The following is a 21,652-nucleotide window of genomic DNA, read 5'->3' on the forward strand; positions in this document are numbered from 1 at the left end:
TTTTTCTTTTGCTTTGCTTCATTGTGATTTAGCACAGATCATTTGGTGGTTTGGTTTTCACATTTTCTTCTGAAAGTCTTTCTTCTCCCTCTTTAAAAAAAAAAACAAAAAACCACACTGAAGCTTTGCAAGCACCCTGCAAAAGCTTGTTCCTGTGTATTTTAGGGCAGAATAGGATCCAGAACGATCCTATTGCCGAGGATCATCCTATTGCATCGCAGGTTCATGGGAGTTTCTAACATAAACACAGAAATTTCACAGTACCAGCAGGTCATTTATTTGCTTTACATGCTTATTGATATTGTCTGCAAATCAAGGAGCAAAGCGTAATAAATGCTGTGGAAGTGGGGGCTCTATTTGATGTTTTCCCAGCGTTGCGCCTGGAAAAATGGAAGTTAGTGGGTGTTGCTCAGTGAAGTGTGCATTTTAAAGTTATCGACAGTGATGCCCATTGTCCTGTCCCTGAATTGCATGATGTCATGTTTCATTTAAGACTCTTAGCAATGCCGAAGACTGTCGGTGTGCTGGGAAAAAGGCGGTGAGAAAGTTGTGAATCAGGTTTCTGTAAAGCCTTTGTGTTTAGGGTTGTGATAGATAAAAGCTGACTCATGCAATATTTCTGGCGAAGGAGCTGTACAGACTAGCAAGAGCTTCTCATTTTACCTGAGTGCCCAATGAGGTAATTCGGGAACAGCTGAAGGCAGAGCCCACGCCTCTCCTCTGCCGCACAGGTAGGTCGTGGGTTGTTCAGAGAGGATTGGAAAAATAGAGAGGACTTGTTCGTCCTGGGTACGAGGAGCCAGAGACATTCCTCAGCGGTGAGATACTGTCGCAGAGGATTTTCCCTTGCAATAACGTTCTCGGACATTACTGTGCTTGGTTGTGACAGAGGCTATTCTGCTTTAAATATTGGGGGGGGGGCAGTAATTTGACAGACAGGCACATTAGTTGGTGACTTTTTTCCCTTGTGAGATTTCTAATAAATGGGATTTCTGTTGCTTAAAGTTCAGTTAAAGTACTTGGCAGTGTATCGTTTGTGACAGTTCAGACTAGAGATCTAATCCTACAAAGATTGTAGCTTTCTAATGTGATTTTGTTCACAGAGGGTGTTAGTTTTAGAAATGATATGCGTTCATATGCAAAATTTAGTAATTAAAAATCTGCTGACTTTCACTTGGACAATATTGAGAGCAGAGGATATGGGGACTGTATTTAAGATCATGTTGGGATTCTTGTAGTGGATGTATTTTAATCTTTCTCAGTCAGGCAGTTGTATAACACTTATGTTTCTCAATTCCAGTGCTGCATTTGAATTTGATACTGAATGTAGAAATTGTTCTTAACAGTCTTGCTTAATTGTATCCACAGTATGCATGCTTTATTTGAAATATGAAAATATCTCAAGGAAAATACAAGAAATCTTTCCTGTAGTCTCATCACTTTTATGTAGCTAAATTTCCAGAGGATGTGAAGCCTGTAATTTCTAGTAATGTTGACTTTGTAGATAACATCTGAGGTGCTCTTTTTCATGCCAGGAGGAAGGCAACAGCAATACTAATTATGAATATAAATTGTCTTGTGAGTTTTTAGTCATGCAGTATGTCTTAAAATGCCACGTGCAGTAAACAACTTGGAGGAATAAACACCTATATTTAGATAGGGCTTGGGGATCTTTGTATTTAAATATAAAGTTGACTTAAAGCACTTTATCTCTCATTGTATGCTAATGTTCTAGAGTAGCCAAAGCTGCAGAGATAATGGAAAACCATTTATCATTACCATGAATATAATTACAGGAAGGGGGTATTTGTTAAAGAAAAGTAAGTGATAGAAAAAGTGTATACATTTTTGGTGAGAACTTGTTTGCACGCTGAAAACATGAGATACGCCAAGATAGTTGGTTTGCATGTGCCTTCGGTGTTGTAACTAATATTACAGTTGCCTGTTGGGGTGAAATGCGGGTGTTTCTTGCCCTTGCACCGCTGTAGAGTAGGGACATGTTGTTGGGGGGGGGGGGGGGGGGGGGGGGGGGGGGGGGGGGGGGTTAATGACTATATACAAAAAGCGGGGGCGGGGGGGGGGGAGACGCTAACTGAATTCATGCAAAGGCACAAACAAGAAATGACCTTGTTTGGGGAGCATGTTTCCTTGTGAGTAGGGAGAAGTAGTAATTACTCTCCTTTCAGTGCTGAACTAACAAGTAATTACTGTTATTCCTTAATTAAAGTATGCAAATTGAAGATTTCTTTTTTTTTTTCCCCTCCCCAGGCTGAGTTAAATACTGTTATTCACAACTCACAAAAGTTCTCAATATTATGTTGGTTCATCATTGAAAAGGTTCAGTAAACAAAAGAACGCCTAAGAAAAAAAGCAGTGAACCGGACCAGACGTGGGTCAGGGCGTACAAGACTTGCTCAGAGCATGTGCTTCTGCGAGGGTCTGAGGGGTACCTACAATTACACAAACTGTTTGCAGCCTGAGTTTTGGTGAATGCACCTACCTGCTGGTGCTGCTGCTGAAATTGGTGGCTGCGGGTGAGGGGCCTTGTAAATCAGTCCCGCAGGGTATGGGAGAAATGAACTTGCTTTTTATAGTAAGTTTGTATCAAAGACAGAAATTTCTAAGAGGTTACAGGGTTTGCAAAGGCACCGGGTCAGTTATGATACATAGAGAGCGATCCTGGGGAGGCTGTTTCCCTGCTCCCCTCATGCTCATTAATTCACTTGTGAAGTTTTCACCGGGCAGTTGGTACAGACCTTAGGCAGCTGGTGCAAGAGTGAAGTTCCTTTGCGGTAAAACTGCAGAGTAAAACTGTACCAGAGCTCTGAAAAGCCAAATGCAGACCCTGACAAGAGAAAAGAGGATGGGCACACGGCTGCGGCAATGAACTGGATTCAGCTGCTGCTTTTTCTGATGGACTCGTGACTGCAGCCATCATCTCAAATACCTGTTCCTGATTTCAACAGCGGTGGTGGTGCTGCCTAGTCTCAGAGAGGTTTCTGAAGATAAACTTGTGAAGTCTTGGAAGATTTTCAGATCCTGTGTTACCGGGAACGGCTATGGCTTTGTAACAGCTACCTGTAGCTGAGGCAGAAATTGAGGGCTGGGCAGAGCCAGGGCTTGCCCCTGAGCCCTGACTTACGCTGGCAGCGTGCAAAGTGTTTGGTACGGGACTTGCCAGTTGAGGAAAGGAAGCTGCTTCCTGGTTTTGCGCCGCGCTGAAACCCGTGGCCCCGTGTGTCCTGCCTTTCTGCTGGGTTCACCAGCTGCCTAGGTGAAGCTGTGATGGGTTTTGAGCAGGCTTGGAGAGGTTTGGGGTCCTTGCCCTGCCACTCTGCAGGAGCGCTGGACTTTGGTGCTGTCTGCGTGGACCATGAGAAACGTGTTTTGCTGGTCGGAGATGTAATGGGCAAAATTTTAGCAAAAACTCTCCACAGAGAAGCCAAATGACCAATTTACACCCATCTGGGAAAGGAGTAAGAATGAAGTAAAATGTAACTTTTGAGGCTAGCAGTCAGGGTGAAGCTCTGAGGACAAAATAGACCAAGATTTTCAAGTAGCAAATAGTTTGCTTGGTGTAATTTACACATACAGGAATAGTGATTTGTATTAAAAATGAAGGAACTTGACTCAACTGTGTTGCGTGCAATTAATTAGCCATACATAGCAGGTGCCTGGGATTTGCCAAGGTCAGTGGGAATACATGTGTTAAAAGAGCAAGCCCATTTTAACTATGACAACTAACCCTTCTTGTTGTTGTTGTTTTGTTTTTTGGTTTTTTTAACAAGCAATGACATTGTCATTAAACAAGGAAATAAGGGGGGGTTTTTTGTTTTGTTTTTCTAAGACATGTTATGATCTCCCAATGCTTCTGGCTACAAGTATGTCTTATGAAAAACTACTTTTAACATTTATTCTGGCTTCAGTTTCATTGACCTGAACTGTGTTTTGTTTGTTTTTTATATTAATGAGCCTGACAATGTTTGTGAAGCAAATATTACATATTAATGCCTTCAGGTTATCTGAAAGGCAGACTGCTTATCAGTGAAACAGGAAGAAAAGAGCATGGAGTAATGGAATGTCACAGGAACCTTTTATTTTCCCCCTAAATGTGGCTAATCAGGTGTTTCTTTGTCATGTAATTTTAGTAAAATATCTTGCAGTAAGTTAGTGGAAGGGTATCCCTGTTATCTTGTTTATCCTGTGCATTTTTCAAGGGGGTTTACATCTGCACAGCAACATTGTGCTTTCTAACTGAACGTGAAAAATGATCCAAAACTGATAACAAAATACATTCTTCCTTATCAAAAATGCATACTTTCTTATCACAAGCAATAGGAAGGCAAACATCTTTGTCCATACCTGTTTTGAAACAAGAGAACTTCACTGCATTCTTCAGTTTTAAACATTTTCCTGGTTTATTGTTTTATATTTTATTTTGGAGTTTGTACTTGATGTGGTTTATTCAAGAAGGGTAAGAAAATATGCTTCTGTGCTGCAAAACCAGAAAAACCTGGCACAAAGAAAGGCTATAGATTTTCAGACTTCAAGGTAAGACCAGGGGTACAGAGGTGCCAAATTAGGTTTTTAATCTAATGGCCAATTTCTGACCCAAGTAATGAGCAAATTACTCTCAGTATTAATTCCATGCGTTACCTTGAGGGCAGTACTTCTCCTTAACAGAAAGCTAATACCATCATCACTGAAATGGCAGTATTAATTACTCACGTAAAAATAAAATCTTATGCATTCAAGATAGGACAAATAAATCAAACATTCTTCTCTGGGCTTTTTTTTTTTTGTTTGCTTTGGGTTGTTTTTTTTTTATTTTTAAATAAATAGTAGTGTTTGATTTTGAAAAATGAGTGAGTGGCGCTCTGCTTTGAATGAAATTCTCCCTCCTCCCACCGACTGCAGCAGGAGCAGTGTCCGGGAGGTTTCTGCTTGTAATTGCATAGCCAGTCTGCCTCGGTTTAAGAAGGGCCACCTTAAAGGTTGGGCGGGTTTAATTTGCAGCTTAGTGGCTTTATGGTTTCTTTACTGAAACTGCTGTCTAGAGCTGTAATTGCCGGTATGAGTTTTTGAAAAATGAGGTTGTTGCTGGAGTAAAATAAGGACTAAGCTACCACTGTGTTGGTAGCTTCAGTATTGCTTTTCTTCCTAAATTGTCACAAGTTTCCCCTTTTCACAGGACAGACATTCTGAAATTCTTTGAGTTTGAGGCAAGATTTTTTGGGGTGGACACTTCTTACTGAAACGAAACCTTGAGGTACTGAATTTACCTGCAGCTGCTTTTGCAGATTTTCGTGGTGCATCACACACAACTTGGCCAGAGAGAAATCTGCATTGCATTGTGGATAGTGTCCTGCAGGGCATTTTGGCAATAAAAAGAAAGAAGAATTGAAATGCCGACAGGAAGACAGGCATCTTATTTTGTTGTTGTACTGATTTGAAAAACAGCTTTGGGTCAGTTCAACAGGGGGGTAATATTCTGGCTTGAGCCGAACAGTTTTAGAATGACTTATTTTCCCAGTAGAAAACTGAATTATTTGGCAGCACTCCTTCCTGTGGGAACTCTTTTTTCAGAAGCTACATTATTTTCATTGGGAAATCATTCCGATTTTAGTATTTTTGTACAAGCCACAGAGCTGGTAATTGATAACTGCTTTTAGTTTTTGTTTGACTGTTGGCCTTACAGTATTCGAAACGAAAGATACTGTTTGGTATGACTGCGTGATTCTTGAGTTTTCCAAAGCCTCCAAACCAGGGTCAGTGCTCAGCTTGGAGATAGCAGGGACGGCTCCTGACAGTTTTTTTTAACCTTAGGGAAAATCTTTGAGTCTTATTTCTCTCCTGTGCTGAGCCTGGGCAGTGCATGCGCTAGCACCAAGCCCAGTACACTGGCAAAAGAAGGATGTGCCAGAGACACATACGTGAGCGGGAGGTATGCGGTGCCTGTGTAGTAGCCCCCAGTGGGGGATCCCCACCGCCTGAAAAGCATTAGAGCCACAGTGACCCCTAAATTGCATTGTTCTTGTTGTCTTTTAGTTAAAACAGTTGTGACAGTTTGGTATGCAAAAAGCTTTAAAAGTATCTGTTGTCAACTTTTGTGTTATGTGGAACAGCAACAGTAAACCCACTTCTTCTGTTTATTTTTTTAGATGACTTCCACTTACCTCTTGATGTTTTACCAGCTGTGACGGAGGCCCTTGACTCCAAGACGAAAGGGGAAGATTTGCACAAGGAGAGCAGACCTTTCCGCTACTGTGAAAAAAAAACCATGGACCTGTCAGACAGTGACCGTCCTGTCAGCTTTAGCTCTACTTCCTCCTCTGCTTCCTCCAGGGACAGCCACTGCTCCTTTGGAAGCAGAATGACCTTGGTTTCAAACAGCCACTTGGGCTTGTTCAACCAGGATAAAGAAACGGGTGCCATCAAGCTAGAACTGGTCCCAGCCAGGCGCTTTTCCAGTAACAAGCCACGCAAAAACTCCCCTGCGGAGCAAGAGGATCCTGAGGAAAGCCTTGAAAAAAGGCTAAGCATGCCAAGGAAAGCAGAACCAAAAGGAGCGAGCAAAAACTGTGCAATGTCCCTGGTCACAGAGCCCACCAGTCCCAAGCTCCTCTACGTAGACAGAGTCGTCCAAGAGATTCTGGAGACAGAGAGGATGTATGTGCAGGATCTAAAAAGCATTGTCAAGGTAGGAGTCTTGGTTAGGATGGTGTTAACTGTTCCGTAATGCTATTTTTTTACATTGTTTGATTTCACAGAAGGACAGATGGACCTGATGATGGAATTGGCATTTGCTGGTCTTTATAAATTAATGTAACATCATTGTTCTTGTGTGTTTCTAGTTTTTATTTGATTAGATAAATCTAAGCTATTACTATGTGTTCATGAAGAAATAACAGAAAAAAGCATCCTACAGTTGGCAGTAGTAGTGAACAGAGTGGTAAGCTCTTTGCAGTAATGTTTATTTACAAAAAAATGTACAATGCTCTGTTTCCTAGAATGTATAGCAAGAAGCAAACAGCAGACAGCTTGTTTGCCCCTTTAAATTCTTTATCTGAAGGGTCTTACTTATTGATTCTTCCCCCCCGCCCCCCAAATCCTAGTCTTGCAAGTTCTTTCCTGCCTTTTTTTCCCTCCCTTTCATCAGCTTACAGCTGCAGTCTGCTCACTCCATGTCCTTGGCCTGTAGTATTGAATATGGCATGTGTATTTGCTGGAAAATACTATTATTTGGCTGTTATATGAATAAATTATGTTTTCTTCATATACTCAGTCTGAAGTGGTGGTGCTAATAAATGGGTGTAGCATTTATTAGCAGCAGTGACATTTTTGTCCAATCCGCAGCCTAACGGTATCTTTTATTTCCCCTTTCTAGTACAGGGAAGAATATGGATGAGTCCTTCTGTGGATTGTTCTGCTCGCTCCATGTACTTGTAACTGTGCCATCAGCGTCATGTTCTTTTGTGTTTTTGAAGATGACAATTAAGTCCCTTGGCTATCGTATGTAGTCTACATACTTAATCCACAAAGAAGGATTTCTTGGGAGGCGCATGTGTAATGCGCTGCTTATAGAATATATAGCTGTAGGTAGCTGTATGAGGTCATCTGCAAAAGGAAATATCAGTCAGCTGGAGACACTCTCCCCACCCACAGTTCCAATCTGCCTGGTCCCCCAAGCGATGAGCGGGGAAAAAAATAACTTTGATAACTTTGATAACACAAATGCACATCGTGACTAAACACCAGCACCCCACTCCACCCCCCCAAAGTTCTCACAAAGAAGGCTTTTTGTGCAAGACTTCATTGGTTTCTGTAGCTGGTGCTGTTTCACTACATTGAACTGTTGCCTAAGTTTCATTTTGGAGTGTTTAAGGGTGTCATATGCTACAGAAGCAAGCCAGCTTCTTTGCGTAGTCACCACTCACTAGGCATGACCTCCGTGGTTTTGGAAACAGTAGCCCTCACTCGTCCTCCTATGCAGTAAACTGTACAACTTGAGAAACTGGAAACTTTCATTAAAATCTTGAAACAGATTTTCCATTTACAAGTAGGAAGGCCAACAAATGCTTGCTAGAAATACTTTAAGCATCACTACAGTAGATGTAGAGTAAATGAGGCAAATGCACTTGAAGTTATGAAAGAACCGGAGGAATTTACCTGTGAAACGCCCAAGCGTATTTCCTGCAGCAACTAATAATGAATCTTGAAAGCTTTGTGTGGCACTAGACAGCCTGTTTGAGAGATGGAGTGGTTGGCAGTGGGGCTTTTCTTAGGTAGGTGTTGAGGATCCAAGGGCTTCAAAGGAGCTGCTTCCCAGATTGTGAGGACAGTGGGAAACCAGCTGCCTCAGCCTGTGCAGTATGTTCTTCGCGTGGTTTCAGGGGAGGGAGGTGTGACTGGAAGCACGTTACAGAGGAGCCCATTTTACATGTTTCTCAGGATTCCATTCTCCACAAGTTACCTTAGTAATGCTGCAGTTATTTACCTAACTAAGGGTGGGGGTTGTGAGAAGGATGGGAAGACTCCACAGACATCTGTAGGAGTGCTGTAGCCTTACAGGTTTTGATTATCTGGGCCTCTATGACTTGAGGCCATTTAGTGTGGCAGCCAAATGACTGATGCTGAGCCAAACTAAGATGAAGGGAAGCAGCTTGATCTGTCTTATTTCCCAGATAAACATGGGTCAGATTTTGGCAGCTGATTAGGAAGTGGCATGAGAATGGGAAACGGGGAGCTGGGGAAAGGTCAAAGGACAACTGCTGCCGAAGAAGTGTGTGGGAACTGAAGAGATACATGAAGGTGGGAGCTGGTGGAGGAAAGCATAAACAAATGAACCAGTGCTAAGTAGAGAGAGAAAATCATTAGAGGGAAAACAATATGAGGAAATGAGAGAAAACCCAGGAAGTGGAAAGTTGAAGGGAGTATGAAATTGGTTGGAACTGGATCTCTCTAGCAAGTTTTGCAGCTGACTGCAATACAGCAGCTTATGTACACAGACTAAAAATAGTAAGGAGTTTTTTTTGTTTTGGGGTGGGGTTTTTTTGGCAGGGGGAGGGAAGGAGGAAGAGAAGCTGGGCAACCCAGGTACAAAGAGCTAAAAGCAAAAGAGATGTCAGGCTGAGGATGGCATAGGAACAAAAAGGGAGAAATTAATAGGTACTATGTTAATCACCCTCTACCCCCAGCTGAGAACTGTCCGTACAGATCTCGTCTATTGCTTTTTGTCCCCTGGTAGTGGGGATTTGCTGATGCTACCTTCTCTGTAGACAATGGAAGCATACTTAAAAAGAACACGTTCTCACTGTTGTTTCCAGCATTTTGAAACAGGTTCTAGAGCTAGAACTGAGAGGGTGTCAAAACTCACGTCCATTAATCCAGTCTTTAAATTCCTGGTGTAAAGCAAAGCATGTTTGCCTGTGATGCAGAGTCAAGCTCCTCTGGGGGGTTTGGGGGGATTTTTTGTTTGTTTGTTTTCAGGTTTTTTGGGGGGGTTGGGGGGATTTTTTTTTTGGTGGGGGTTTTGGTGTGGTTTTCTTTGTTGGTTTTGTTTGTTTGGTTTGGTTTTTAATATATCCACACTCTTTGCTGTCATCCAGATCGTTAATGAATATGTTAAACAGGACTGGACTCAGTATTAACCCCTGGGGGTATGCCGCTAGTTACTGACCTTCAACTAGATTTTGTGCCTTTGATCACCACCCTCGGGGCCTGTCCGTTCAGCCAGTTTTCACTGAACCTCATTGTCTACTTATCCAACCCATACTTCATCAGCTTGTCTATGAGGATCTTATGAGACAGTGTCAAAAGCCTTTCTGAAGTCAAGGTAGACGATAGCCACTGCTCTCCACTCATCTACCAAGCCAGTCATTTCATCGTAGAAGGTTATCAGGCTGGTCAACTTCCCCTTGGTGAATCCATGCTGACTATTCTTGATTACCTTCTTGTCCTTCATGTGCCTGGATCTGGTTTCCAGGATTAGCTGTACACAAATGTAAAGAACATACACAGCTGTACACAAATGACCCATTAACATGGATGATGTGAAATTGCATGTAGGATGCTGGTACTATTCATCTGATCCAAAGTCAACCATTAAGAGTTAGCCTAGCATAGTATTTTGGGCAGTGTCCTTTCAGCCTATGTTATCCTTAGAACATGTAGAGTTATCGTGCTTGACATAAAAGACTATGGAGTGAATGGGGGAAAATAGAATTTCACCCTTTTTGATGCCTTTATTGACCTACTGCTGTTAGGTCATTAAATAAAAATGAACTAAAAAGGCATAACTTCTATTGCCTTTTGGGTATCTGGGTGGTCTTTGTTCTTAACAGCGCCAAGTTGGTAGACAGAGGTAGAAATCGACTTCATGGGACATGACTAATGTGATCTTTAACTGATACTGGAGACCTGCTGAGGTTCTCCAGCTTTCTTTTAAACTGCTGATAAGAATTATTTCATGGGCTTAGGATGAGTGAGAGGAGGCCGTACAGGCACTATTTGGCTCCCTTTGCCCCAGGATATGCTTTAAAAACAACTGCTTTTCTAGCCAGTACAGCCATTTTGTCTGTGACCTGGAAGAACAGTTGAATTATGATTGTTTTGAGGCATGCTGCTGTGATTCTTGCACAGGCAAGAATTGTAACAAAGATAGAACGAACTTTTCCATTGTCTGGTATGTTTTATCGGATGATCTGTTAAGCATAATTAAAATTTTGAATTAGTACAGCTTGAGGCGTGTTTTGGGCAAGTTTGTGATGAGAAATCGGATACCTCTGCTTCCTGCTTGTGTCATGCTGACAGGTGTACTGGCCAGGGCAGAACCTGCAGACCTTCTCCTCTTCAGGACCTAGCCTGACTTTTTCAAGTAGTAATTTAGTTAGAATAGGCATAAACTTCAATTAGAGTCACTTACTGAAGTAACTTTTTGTTTCCTGAGTAAAATGCTGTCCCTGAGTTTATAATAAAAATGTGTTTTGCTCTTGCGGTTCATAGGAATCAGAGGCACATATTCATAATTTGTGCAAATGCTTGTAACTGTAGAAAAAGACATCCACATTGTGTTTTACCTTTGCAAAATGAAGGAATAATGCAAATGCACTGTTATAGTGCATGCATCTGTCATGTTACATTAAATACACTCTCATAGTGATATCAGCTCATTGGGAACATCTAGATCCACTGTATGAACCTCAGCCATTTGATATAAGAACTCCTATCAGTAAAATAATATCAGTAAAAAGTCATTGGCATCTATACAGTAACTAGAGGGGAGTGAAGCATGTGTTGTCAGTGCATTTCACAATTATTTGGTGCAAATGGAGGTTGAGCCTCAGGAATCTTGAACTCTGTCTGAAACCTGGGAGACTTCTTTTGTGTGAACGAGTTCCTCTACCCTTTCACTCCAAATGTGACATTTTTTTAAACCATCCCTCTGGACCAGGTGAAGTCTCTGTCCTGTCTCCTCTCCAGATCTTTTGTCCCCAGCCCCTTCTTTTTATACTTAAGACTCCTCATTCAAGCCTTTTTACCCAGAAAGTCCCATTCTCCTCTGTACAGTCTTCTGCCTATGGTCTTCCTGCCCATCTTCTCTCAGTAAATCCCATCCTCATCCCACATCAGTCCATATTGCTTCATTTCTTTCATGTGATCGATCACTTTTTATTCTCTTTCCTGTGTTCTTAGTCTCTGCGGACTCCAGATCTCTCTCCATAGCTCTCTTGGTGGGTCTGACAACTTTTTTGTCACCATTCCTCATTTTCCTGCCCTCTTAAGTTCTGCTAACATTCAGTCTCCATCTTCTGGTGTCCATCAAGCTTTGTTCCCATTTTCTCCTTTCTGTCTTTCTGTAGGACTCCTTTGTGTCTCCTCTGTCCTGGAACTGCACAGCACGCTTCTCCACACTGCATAAAGTTTGCAGAGGGTCACTGAGACACAGGAACAATCTTTTCCCTGCTCTTGCTTCAGAGGAGCAGATCTGAACCAGATGTGACTGGCAGCATCTGAGAAAGGGAATTGTGGGTTCAGACCTTGTGAAGCCTGAGCTGAAACATGAAAAGGACCATTGCTAAGAGTTCCTATTGGGGATATGAGAATTTGAGGGACTTCTCCTCCCCCCAGTATGGTCAAATATGGGGATATTTGCACAAAGACAGCAAAAGGCAGACTCTCGGAAACAAAGTCTCCATTATGCTCTGATCTGCTACTGCCCCTCCTTGAGATGTGAGGGTATGGTTCATGTCCCTGCTAGTCAGCCTGGGGGTGCTTGTCTTCTCAGGGGGGAAAGGTCACCAGAATTTTTCAACACGAGCAAAAAAGGGCATTCTTTCTCAAAAAGGCCTGGGGGAATGCTTTTGCTGAAATCTCCTAAAACAACTGAGCAGGAAGGCAGGTTTCTGGCATGGAAAGCTTCATCCGAGGTGAGCATGTCTGTCGAAGTTATATACTCCTTGGTGGCGTGGGGGGAAGCCTTGTAAGGGGAAATATTGGCCATTTGCAGTAGATACGTGTTGTGGCACCAATGATTAAGGGAAGCCCTTCTGAGAGGAAGTCAGTATTGGAGTTCTATTGTTCCCGGTTTCCTGCTTCCCGGTGCTGCGGTTAGAGGATGTCTCTTTCTACGTTTTAGGCAATTAGTTAAAAAGACAACTCTGAAGACTGCAGTGTGCACATTGTCACTTCTTGCGATGTGTTAGTAAAAGCACAGCTGCTTGTGCACTGGGTTGCTGGATAGCGTAACTTTAAGAGAAAGTTAATTCCTCCTAGGTTCAAAAGGTGGGAATCCCAATATCGCTAAGGCATCCCATAATGTTTGTTCCCACATTATACTTAATTTCTGTTTGCAACCTCTTTTTCTGTGGTTGCTAATCTGCGTGCCTGAGGAAGGTACCTTTAGATTGCTGACGTAAGTTGCACGTGAAGATGTTACTCTGGAAGAATACCTCTGTTTTGCGGTATAGAATTCTGGCACCCACCAAAAAGAAATGGTTTAATTAGCAGAGCTGCTCTTTTTGAGCATTTTGTAGATGAGAAACTTCACAGGGTACTTCAATGGAAAGTTTACTGAGCGTTATTGAGAAGATAACTGTGATGTGTGAGGATGTACCAATCCCTCCAGTATAAGCATCCTGAATTTTATGGCACTGCTGTAATCAGTAGTATTGAGATATGATAGATGAAACGAAATTGTGCTTGAGGATCTCAGTATATATCTAAGAAGCCTTCTCAAAGTCTGTGAAACTTAAGCAGAGTTACATCAGTATAAATTGGAGCAGAAAAATGTTCCACTTAAAAAGTCTGTAATAAGTTTGGAGAATGGCTGGGGTTTGTTTTTTTTTTGGAGGTGGTGCACAGGGTACTTCAATGGAAAGTTTACTGAGCGTTATTGAGAAGATAACTGTGATGTGTGAGGATGTACCAATCCCTCCAGTATAAGCATCCTGAATTTTATGGCACTGCTGTAATCAGTAGTATTGAGATATGATAGATGAAACGAAATTGTGCTTGAGGATCTCAGTATATATCTAAGAAGCCTTCTCAAAGTCTGTGAAACTTAAGCAGAGTTACATCAGTATAAATTGGAGCAGAAAAATGTTCCACTTAAAAAGTCTGTAATAAGTTTGGAGAATGGCTGTGTTTTGTTTTGTTTCTGGAGGTGCTGTTTAAAAATCAGGGCCATAATCCCACAGGGGGACTGTTGAGAGGTGAGGTATCTAGGAACACCGCTAGGTATGTTAACAAAAAGGTGTAAACAGCTGTTCTGGCTACCCTTAAAGAAATACCTAAAGTAAATCAGACTTCTTTCTTCTGATGCAGTAGGACTATTCAGTTTTCCCTGCGGATACTTCTTGCTTCCTGGATGTAAGCCATATTAAACATCCTAAAGCAACCTAAAGTGATAAAAGTATACACAAACTGTTTTTCGTGTTTGTGTCTTAAATAGTTTTAGATTAGGTTGTTTCTGAAACTCCAGGATCTTGAACAAAAATATTTTGCCAGCTATGTATACTTTAAGCTTCTTATCATATATACCCTTTAATGAAACCAAAACAAAAGCAGAAACGAAACCCAAACCTTGTTTTTCTGGGCACATGAGAAGGATTCTAGGCTTTGGAAAAAGATGTTTTATAGCTGTACAGTAGGAATATATTGTGTTGTGAACAACCAGAAGTAACCTAACAAACTACTTATGTGGTGAAAGGCAACTGCTTATGTTGTGGCATGAACAGGGAGCTGTTTGTAAACTAACCTCATAGGAAATACGCAAAGCCAGGGTTAAATATACTGATGTGTGGTTTTTTTCTTATCTGCATCATCAATACTTCAGTATTATTTCTGCTGGTAACATTCATAAATTTCTTTCATAAAGCACGTTCCCAAGTATTTGAAAGACACTGAATAAAATGTCATCGCTGCCTTGCGTTTCCTCCACCTGTACTTTGCATCCAGTTCTTATCTTACAGCTAGATTGTAGAAACTTGTTGGGACAAGGACCGTCTTTGTCAGCTGATTGCAGAGCTTCACCGTATGGCTGGGACTGCATACGTTAAGACAGCACAAATATATAGCCATAACTTTGTGTTTGTTTTAAGGTCAGCTCTGTGTTTGGACAGCACAAAAGAGTGAGTTATACTGCAGTAATAAATGAGCTGTCTATAAATGTACAGTGAGCCTTTCTCAAGCTCTGAGTGGGAGGGAAGCTGCGGGGAGGGCTGCTGCTCTTCCAGGGAACTGCAGAATTGCCGAAAAGCCCGGCTGCCACTGCTCTTGTCCTCCCTTTTCTTGCAGCAGGGCGTAAATCACTCGACTGCGCTGTTTGCAACCTCCTACCCGCTTTCTAAATGTGAATGAATATAGATAAAGGAGTGAAAGTTAATCTTCTGTTCCGGAAAGCTTTATTCTTTTGGGAGGGGGGAGGCAAGGGGAAGATGCAGTTAAATACAGAGCGTGCCATTTAAGAGTGGTGGTGGTGGGCAGGAGGCTCGGGGAGTGAAACTTTGCTCCTGTGACTGTACTGAGGCTGGAGCGGGAGGCTGTGTCCCTCATTAGTGGGATGTATAGAGCCTTTCTGGAATTTAGAAAGTAACAAAAGAGAGATCTGTTCATCTCTGCCCTCCGGCTTGCTGTTGCTCACTGGCAGCAGATGAGGAGCTCTACAGAGCAGAACAGCAGCTCTGGGAAAGCAGCAAGTTTATAGAGGGTGGACAGCAAAACTGAGAGGAATAGGTCTGAGAGCTGAGAGGCAGGAGAGAGGAAGTGCAGCTTATGCTGTGAAATTTTTGGTAAATATTTAAATGTTTTAATAAGATGATACATTTTTTGCAGAATGATTGGGATTTCTGTAAAGAGATTTCAAAATTTGGAAGGAATATTTTAAAGGCAAACAAATTTCTGCATTTCCAGTCAGGCATAGTTTCTGGAATTTTATTTTCTTATTATGGCCATTTCCATTTTGGTCCATGAAATATTTGACCACTTTTAAATTTGTTATATCATTGTTATTAAATATTTCTTGTCAGTGAACAGTATTCTTCTAGTAATCTATGACCTTTGAACCTGAAGGCTTAACAAACCACATAGAAGTCTCTCTCTCTCCCTCTTTTCTGCTCTCACCACTCCCACGGATTAAGGTATGGAGGTAGCTGCTATTTTTTGTGGTTTCACGAGAAGACCATTTTGCAAATAAGACACTTCAAAATATAAGCTTCCATTTCATTGCCGTTCATATATGAATGATAAAAGACATCCGTAAGTCTCTGGGAATCATGTGGTTACTAAGGTTAAGATAAATGTATTTAGGATGTGTGCAGATTTTCTCCATTATGCTGGGTTTGCATTTTCATTCTTTGGAAAACAGACTCTTTCAGTTTCCCTTCTTGTGTTTTAAAATAAACATTTCTCTTCTGGCATGTCTCATTTAACTTGTAAGCATATCAAGATCTCCTTTAAAAAATGTTAACATTCATTTGCCTTACAAATTGGAGAATGTTTATTTAACAGGGCAAGGGTCTACAGCACAAGATTCAGGATCCTTTCCTGGGTGATTCACACATTCAAAGGCTAAATATGCCTTAATAATTCTTTGTGCTTTGTTTGACTATGGTTCAAGAAGGTTATAATCAGACCAACTAAGCTGTGTTGTGAGAATTAATTTATAGATGTCCTGATGAACTTTGAGATTTTTTTTTTATTTATAATTACTAAACGTTTTCAGGTGATACTTTTTAAAAAAGCTCTAGGTTATTGATGATGATGATGATGATTGATACCGATGATGTCAAGCCTCAGTTGCAGGCTTAGATTTAGAAATCTTTAGAGCACTTACTTCATCTGCCTAGCAACCTCAAACTATTTGACATCCTAATTACTGTTTAATGTTTTCATTTGCCTGTCCTCATTACTGTAGCTTATTTCTTCTGTGTTTCCTCTTAACTTTAGGAAGCTGGTTAGATGGGAGCCTCACATAGCTCTTTAATGAAATGTCAATAAACTACTGATAGCATTTGTTAGTGTCCCATGATCTCCATCCGCTCTCTGAACTTGCCTCTTACTGCACCTCTGAGCAGCAATTCTGAGTGCCAGCTTTCGGGAAGAATTCCTGTAGCTGTGATTTAGCAGTGAGTGCTGGCTGATATCTGAAAATAAGCGTGTGACGTGGTTTTAATCCAGTGGGTTACAACTTCAATAATTTAGTGTGCTTGAAGTGTCTAACTGGGGTTACATGTGAGTTTCTGTTCCCAGCGATTTACCTGTATCGTCTTTACAGATGATGGACAATTTAGGGGACTTATCTGTCTAAAATCCATGAATCCTAGTTTCAGCTTATGAGTGTTTTTAGTGCATCTCTATCAAATTACAGTTTGATTTAATTGACAGCCTGCCTTCCAAGTTGTCTTTTTAAGATGGGAGATTTTAGCATGAAATTCCTGCAGTTGAACAGGGGAATATTATTGAACTTTGATTGTGTTTCATTAGAGCAAAAATTCACTTCAGCAAAGAAGGTAAATGCATGAAAGCAGTCCATCCAAGCAGGCTGGCAGTTCAATGCTGGATCAGCTGGTGGCAGGCTTTGACCCTCCAGAGAGCTTTGTAGACGCAGCATTCCTTCTAAAATGGCTCACAGGACAAAGACAACACAAGAAGAAAGCAGGCATTGGGCAAAAAGAAAGAACATAAAAACCTGCACCGGTGGAGTAGGCATTGTAGGACACGTGCCTCCTTCCACTCCAGTCCTAGGAGGGAGCTGTGGGGCAGTGCTGGAAGCTGCCATGGGCATCCGCTGACACTGAGGCAGGGGCGAGAGGGCGTGCAGAGCCTGCTTTAGAGGCTCAGGCTCTAAAGCGGTGAGGGGGAACCCACAGCTGCAGAAAGCTATGCTGCTACCTCCCAGCTGTGCATAGTGGCAAGGCTGTTGTCCTAGCCCAGGGACCCTATGGATCAACTCAGCACAACAGCGTAGGGAGTGTTGAGGGACCTCTCACTCCAGGGCAAATGCTGGAGTCTTCCAGGGCAAATGCTTCAGTTCAGTTCCTGGCACTAGCTGTGCTCTGACAACTTGAAGTCCTGTGACGAGATCTCCTGACTGTTATGTTGTTGACATTGACGTGCCCTAGAAATTTCTGACTTGGTATACAACCCCACCTGTGCTCAACTGTTCAAAGGCAGCCTAAACCAAAGAAAGTGTGCGTTTTAGAGGTGCAAGGCATAGTGTTAGGACTCAGGAATTCCTCACTGCTGATTTTGGCTGACACGTACTCCTCCTGTGCCTTTCCATGCATGTGGATGAAGCCAAGGGGACCTACTAGGGGTCACTGCTTCCAGTCCTTAGTATCTGCAAATGGGGCAGTGTTTTAACATCTATATAGGTGAGGAAGTCATGTTGATTATAGAAAATCTGTCACTCAGGAATAGCTACATGAAAAAAAAATTTTTCTTCCACTTCTCTTCTGTAGGTAAAATTTAAGTTAATACTGTTAACTTTAACTTATTTGCAGACCCCTAACTGTGGAAAGTCTAGGGAGAAGTCTGTCACGATCACCTTCCTCTGCAATGTTAAACAGTGGAAAGAAAACTTAAACGTGCTTCTCTATTTTTAGTCTTTCTTCATACCATGTTCTCATGAGTGCTCTCACCATCGATCTTTGCCCTTTCTACATGAAGTCAGTGAAGTATTGTCTTACTGTATCATGCCTGCTTTATTGCTGTTATCCACAGGCTCTGTGTGAGCTGACTGCATGTGTAAATTGGGTAGTTCTGAGGAAGCTGGTTGTAAACACAGGTGAGTGTGGTATGGCTTCCTCCACCTGGGGCCTGGGGAGAGGACTGATGCCAGTGAGGTGGCCTCCTGCCAGTTCAGAGACTCCACTCTTCTGTGCGGACATTGGAGAGGAAAGAAATCAATCGCAAACCGCATCTAGTAATAGATTGTATAAAGCATATGGATTACTTCAACCATTCCCATTTGGAGGCTTGCTGGCTGTCAGTGGTGGCAGGTATTCTCCTTGCCCTCCTCCCTTGATGGCAGCAGGGTCAGTACTCTGCTAGCACGTAGGTGGGTGCTTCGGAGCCCACAGCTGAGGCCCGATGGAGCCAAGTTTCCCACAAGGGCAGAGCTTTGCTAGCACTGACAAGTGGCAATCTTACGTACAAGGTACTGAGGGACGTAAAGGGAATGGAAAAGGGGACTAGGAAGCACACAGGGCCCAGGAGCTTCCTGCTCCTGTTGCTAAAGTGAGCAGAGGAGGCTGTGTCTCCAAGTCTGTGTTGTCCTCAGAAAGACCCTGGCTTTGGCTGTCAGCTGGTGGCAGGGCTGTGCTGTGCCATGCATAGCCTCAGACAGGTGCTGATCTTTTGGACCTGTCCATGCTTTGGCTGATGTGAGGGTTTTTCTGCTTCAGATGTCTTTTAAAAAAGCCCCACCAAATATCACCTCCCACCCCCCCATTTTCCACGAAAAGTAGAAAGTGGAAAGACATGCTCGCAGAAATTTCCTTCTTTATTTTATTTTCTGGTTTTACATTAGAGAAGCTATACGGTGGACAGCACAAGCATTTTTTGAGGTTTGGTTTACTAGCATCATTAATCTGCAACATCTGTAGCAGAAATAAAATATGGTTCTGATTTTTATGGCACTCAAACTGCATCTACAGTTAAAAATATGCCTATTAGTTAAATATAAGCATTAAGCTGTATTAGCCTACTGTATGACAATGTGATCGTATTACTTGCAGCCTGGGTTAGTGGTTGTGTTACTCACGTGGGAACAAGAGAGGCTTGCTGCTAGGTAGCAAATTCTTGCCATCAGAGGAAAGAGTGTTTGAAAAGTTCCTCCCCTCTGTGTTGAATCAATACAGGTAAGACATTGAAGCAGAGCTGCTGCCACTTATGCTCCTCCTATGGAGGAGTTTCAGAAGTGGGAGGTTAAGGGTGCTAATTATCTTGACAGGTATGGATTTCTGCCTGCCATGTGGGAACATGGCCAGGCTGTCTCTGGAGGGCTGAAAATGGCAAGGGCTTTGACGTGGGATGGGAGGTGGGAAATGGCTTTAAGGGCAATTGGGCAAGCGTTTTCACTCTCAGAAGGGAAGGATGGTTTCAGTCAAATGAGGCTGCCTGTAGATATGTGACCAGTTTTGACTGGTTACAGAGACTGAAAAGGAAGAATATGGAAGACAGAAGATGCGGGGAGGAAAGCAGTCAGAAATGTGTAAAGTTTAAATTTGGCTGCATGAAATGTTTTGCTACAGATGTCTCCAAGTAAACCACTGTATGAATTACAGGAGACGTGCACTAAAATAGCGGGCTTGTCTTCTTCCATCATAGAAGATGATGACAACAAAGATAATTATGTGTTTTAAGGAGAAATCCTGACAAAAGGGTTTGATATGGGAAGGAGATGGATTTGATTTAGGTCTCAGTCAGTCCTTGGACTCATATAACCAAAGGAACAAGAGCAAGAAAGCAAAGTATGTATGGTTTACAAGTGCACCTTCACTTTGCAGAGTACAGCTGTACTTAGAATAATTGAAAAGAGCTACAGTGAGCTGCTCTGACCAGAATTCAGCATCCTTGGCCACCTGTTGTGGATAGTACACTATTTTTTGACCCACAAGGCATTCAGAGTATGTTGCTGTACATGCCAGATAAATCTGTAAATAAAATAAATAATAAGAAAAAAGAATAGAAAAAAATCAGGCAAAAGGGGAATTGGTACAGATTATAATTACCTATGTAATTGGCAGAATTACCAATGGGGAGCATGTTTTAGCGGTTATTCTATTGTACAACAGTTGCCCAGCTTTCTCTTTGGTTACAAGTATGTAGATGGTTTGGTCAGCATGGCTCTAGCTAGCAGGCTACAAACAGGATCCAGTTTGTGGTGTCTCTTCCTTCTGGCCTGCAGCCTTTTCCTCAAAGCAGTGTGGAAATAGTGCTTAGGTGGCCCAGGCTGCTGAACCATTTCAGTGGTTCCTCTTCTGCACAGCCATCTGATTTGGGTTATATGCATCTGTGCTGGGTAGAGAAGAGTTGGGCAAAAATATGCCCATGAGTATGGTATAGCATCTAGGAGTAAAAGCTGTCTTATCAGTAGCACAGATCTAGGGGATATCAGAAAACTGGGGTCTGAGTGATGTTATGGCACTGCCTGGATTCAGGTCCTGCTTGATTTAATATTACATATTCCTCCTCAGGCTGTAACACTGGAAGTCATTGGAGTTTTGATAAGTACCTGGTTTTATGCATTTTTTTGGTCAGACTGAGTTTTCCTGATACAGGTCCTCAGCTCTTAAGCCAAAGAGCACGTTGCTGAGGTCCAGAGATGCACAGCAGCTTTGCTTTCTCCTGCAGCCTCTGTTTAGGCATTGGAAAGCAAAGTTTCCTAGTGGGTAGAATCCTTTTTTCTTCTTTTTTGGTATTGATATTTAATCAAATTTTCAGTCTCTTGTGTGCCTGCCTCTTGGTAAAGGTGTACATATGCAACAACGCTGTTCTTTCAACAGTTTTGCTTATCTTTGGTGATGTCCATATATGCACAGTCCTGCCCTGTAAAGGGGTTACTAAGAACTTCTCTAGTATATATGTTTCTTGCAGGGTAGGATAAAAATTTATTCTTGTTTTATGAGGCAGTGTGGCTTTTTGCACTTTTTTTTTTTTTTTTTTTTTTTTTTTTTTTTTTTTTTTTTTTTTTTTTTTTTTTTTTTTTTTTTTTTTTTTTTTTTTTTTTTTTTTTTTTTTTTTTTTTTTTTTTTTTTTTTTTTTTTTTTTTTTTTTTTTTTTTTTTTTTTTTTTTTTTTTTTTTTTTTTTTTTTTTTTTTTTTTTTTTTTTTTTTTTTGTTAGTATTACCGTGTTAACATTACCATTACTCATTTTAATGTGTAATTTTAACATTGCCATATTAATGGCTGACTTATTTATTATTGTTCAGCCTGTAGTCTGTTTTTAAAGCAAAGTATGTGTCTGTTTTCAAAGGAAAACCTGGGTGGCTAGATGAAAATGTCCCACTAAATTGCATTTAGTTTCTAAAGCTTGGTCATGGAAGAAATTAGTTTAATCAATATGTGAAGATATTTTTGCTCATTTTGTCCTTTTCTTGACAGTTTTCTCATTTCCTATTAATATAATTATTTTTTTAGCCTCTGAGGT

General features: G+C 41.6%; 1 protein-coding gene across 1 annotated transcript in view; it reads left to right on the forward strand.

The window, feature by feature from the left end:
- The first annotated feature begins 769 nt into the window (after positions 1 to 769).
- The window catches only part of PLEKHG1 (pleckstrin homology and RhoGEF domain containing G1), a 67,543-nt gene continuing 46,660 nt past the window's right edge, over positions 770 to 21,652 (forward strand). The window contains exons 1-2 of the mRNA XM_009281404.2: positions 770 to 818; positions 6,162 to 6,700. Of these exons, the coding sequence (XP_009279679.1) occupies positions 6,281 to 6,700 (420 nt within the window). The 5' untranslated portion in view covers positions 770 to 818; positions 6,162 to 6,280. The remainder of the gene's footprint in view (positions 819 to 6,161; positions 6,701 to 21,652) is intronic.

Source organism: Aptenodytes forsteri, unplaced genomic scaffold, assembly GCF_000699145.1.
Source record: "Aptenodytes forsteri isolate BGI_AS27 unplaced genomic scaffold, ASM69914v1 Scaffold82, whole genome shotgun sequence".
Lineage (NCBI taxonomy): Eukaryota > Metazoa > Chordata > Aves > Sphenisciformes > Spheniscidae > Aptenodytes > Aptenodytes forsteri.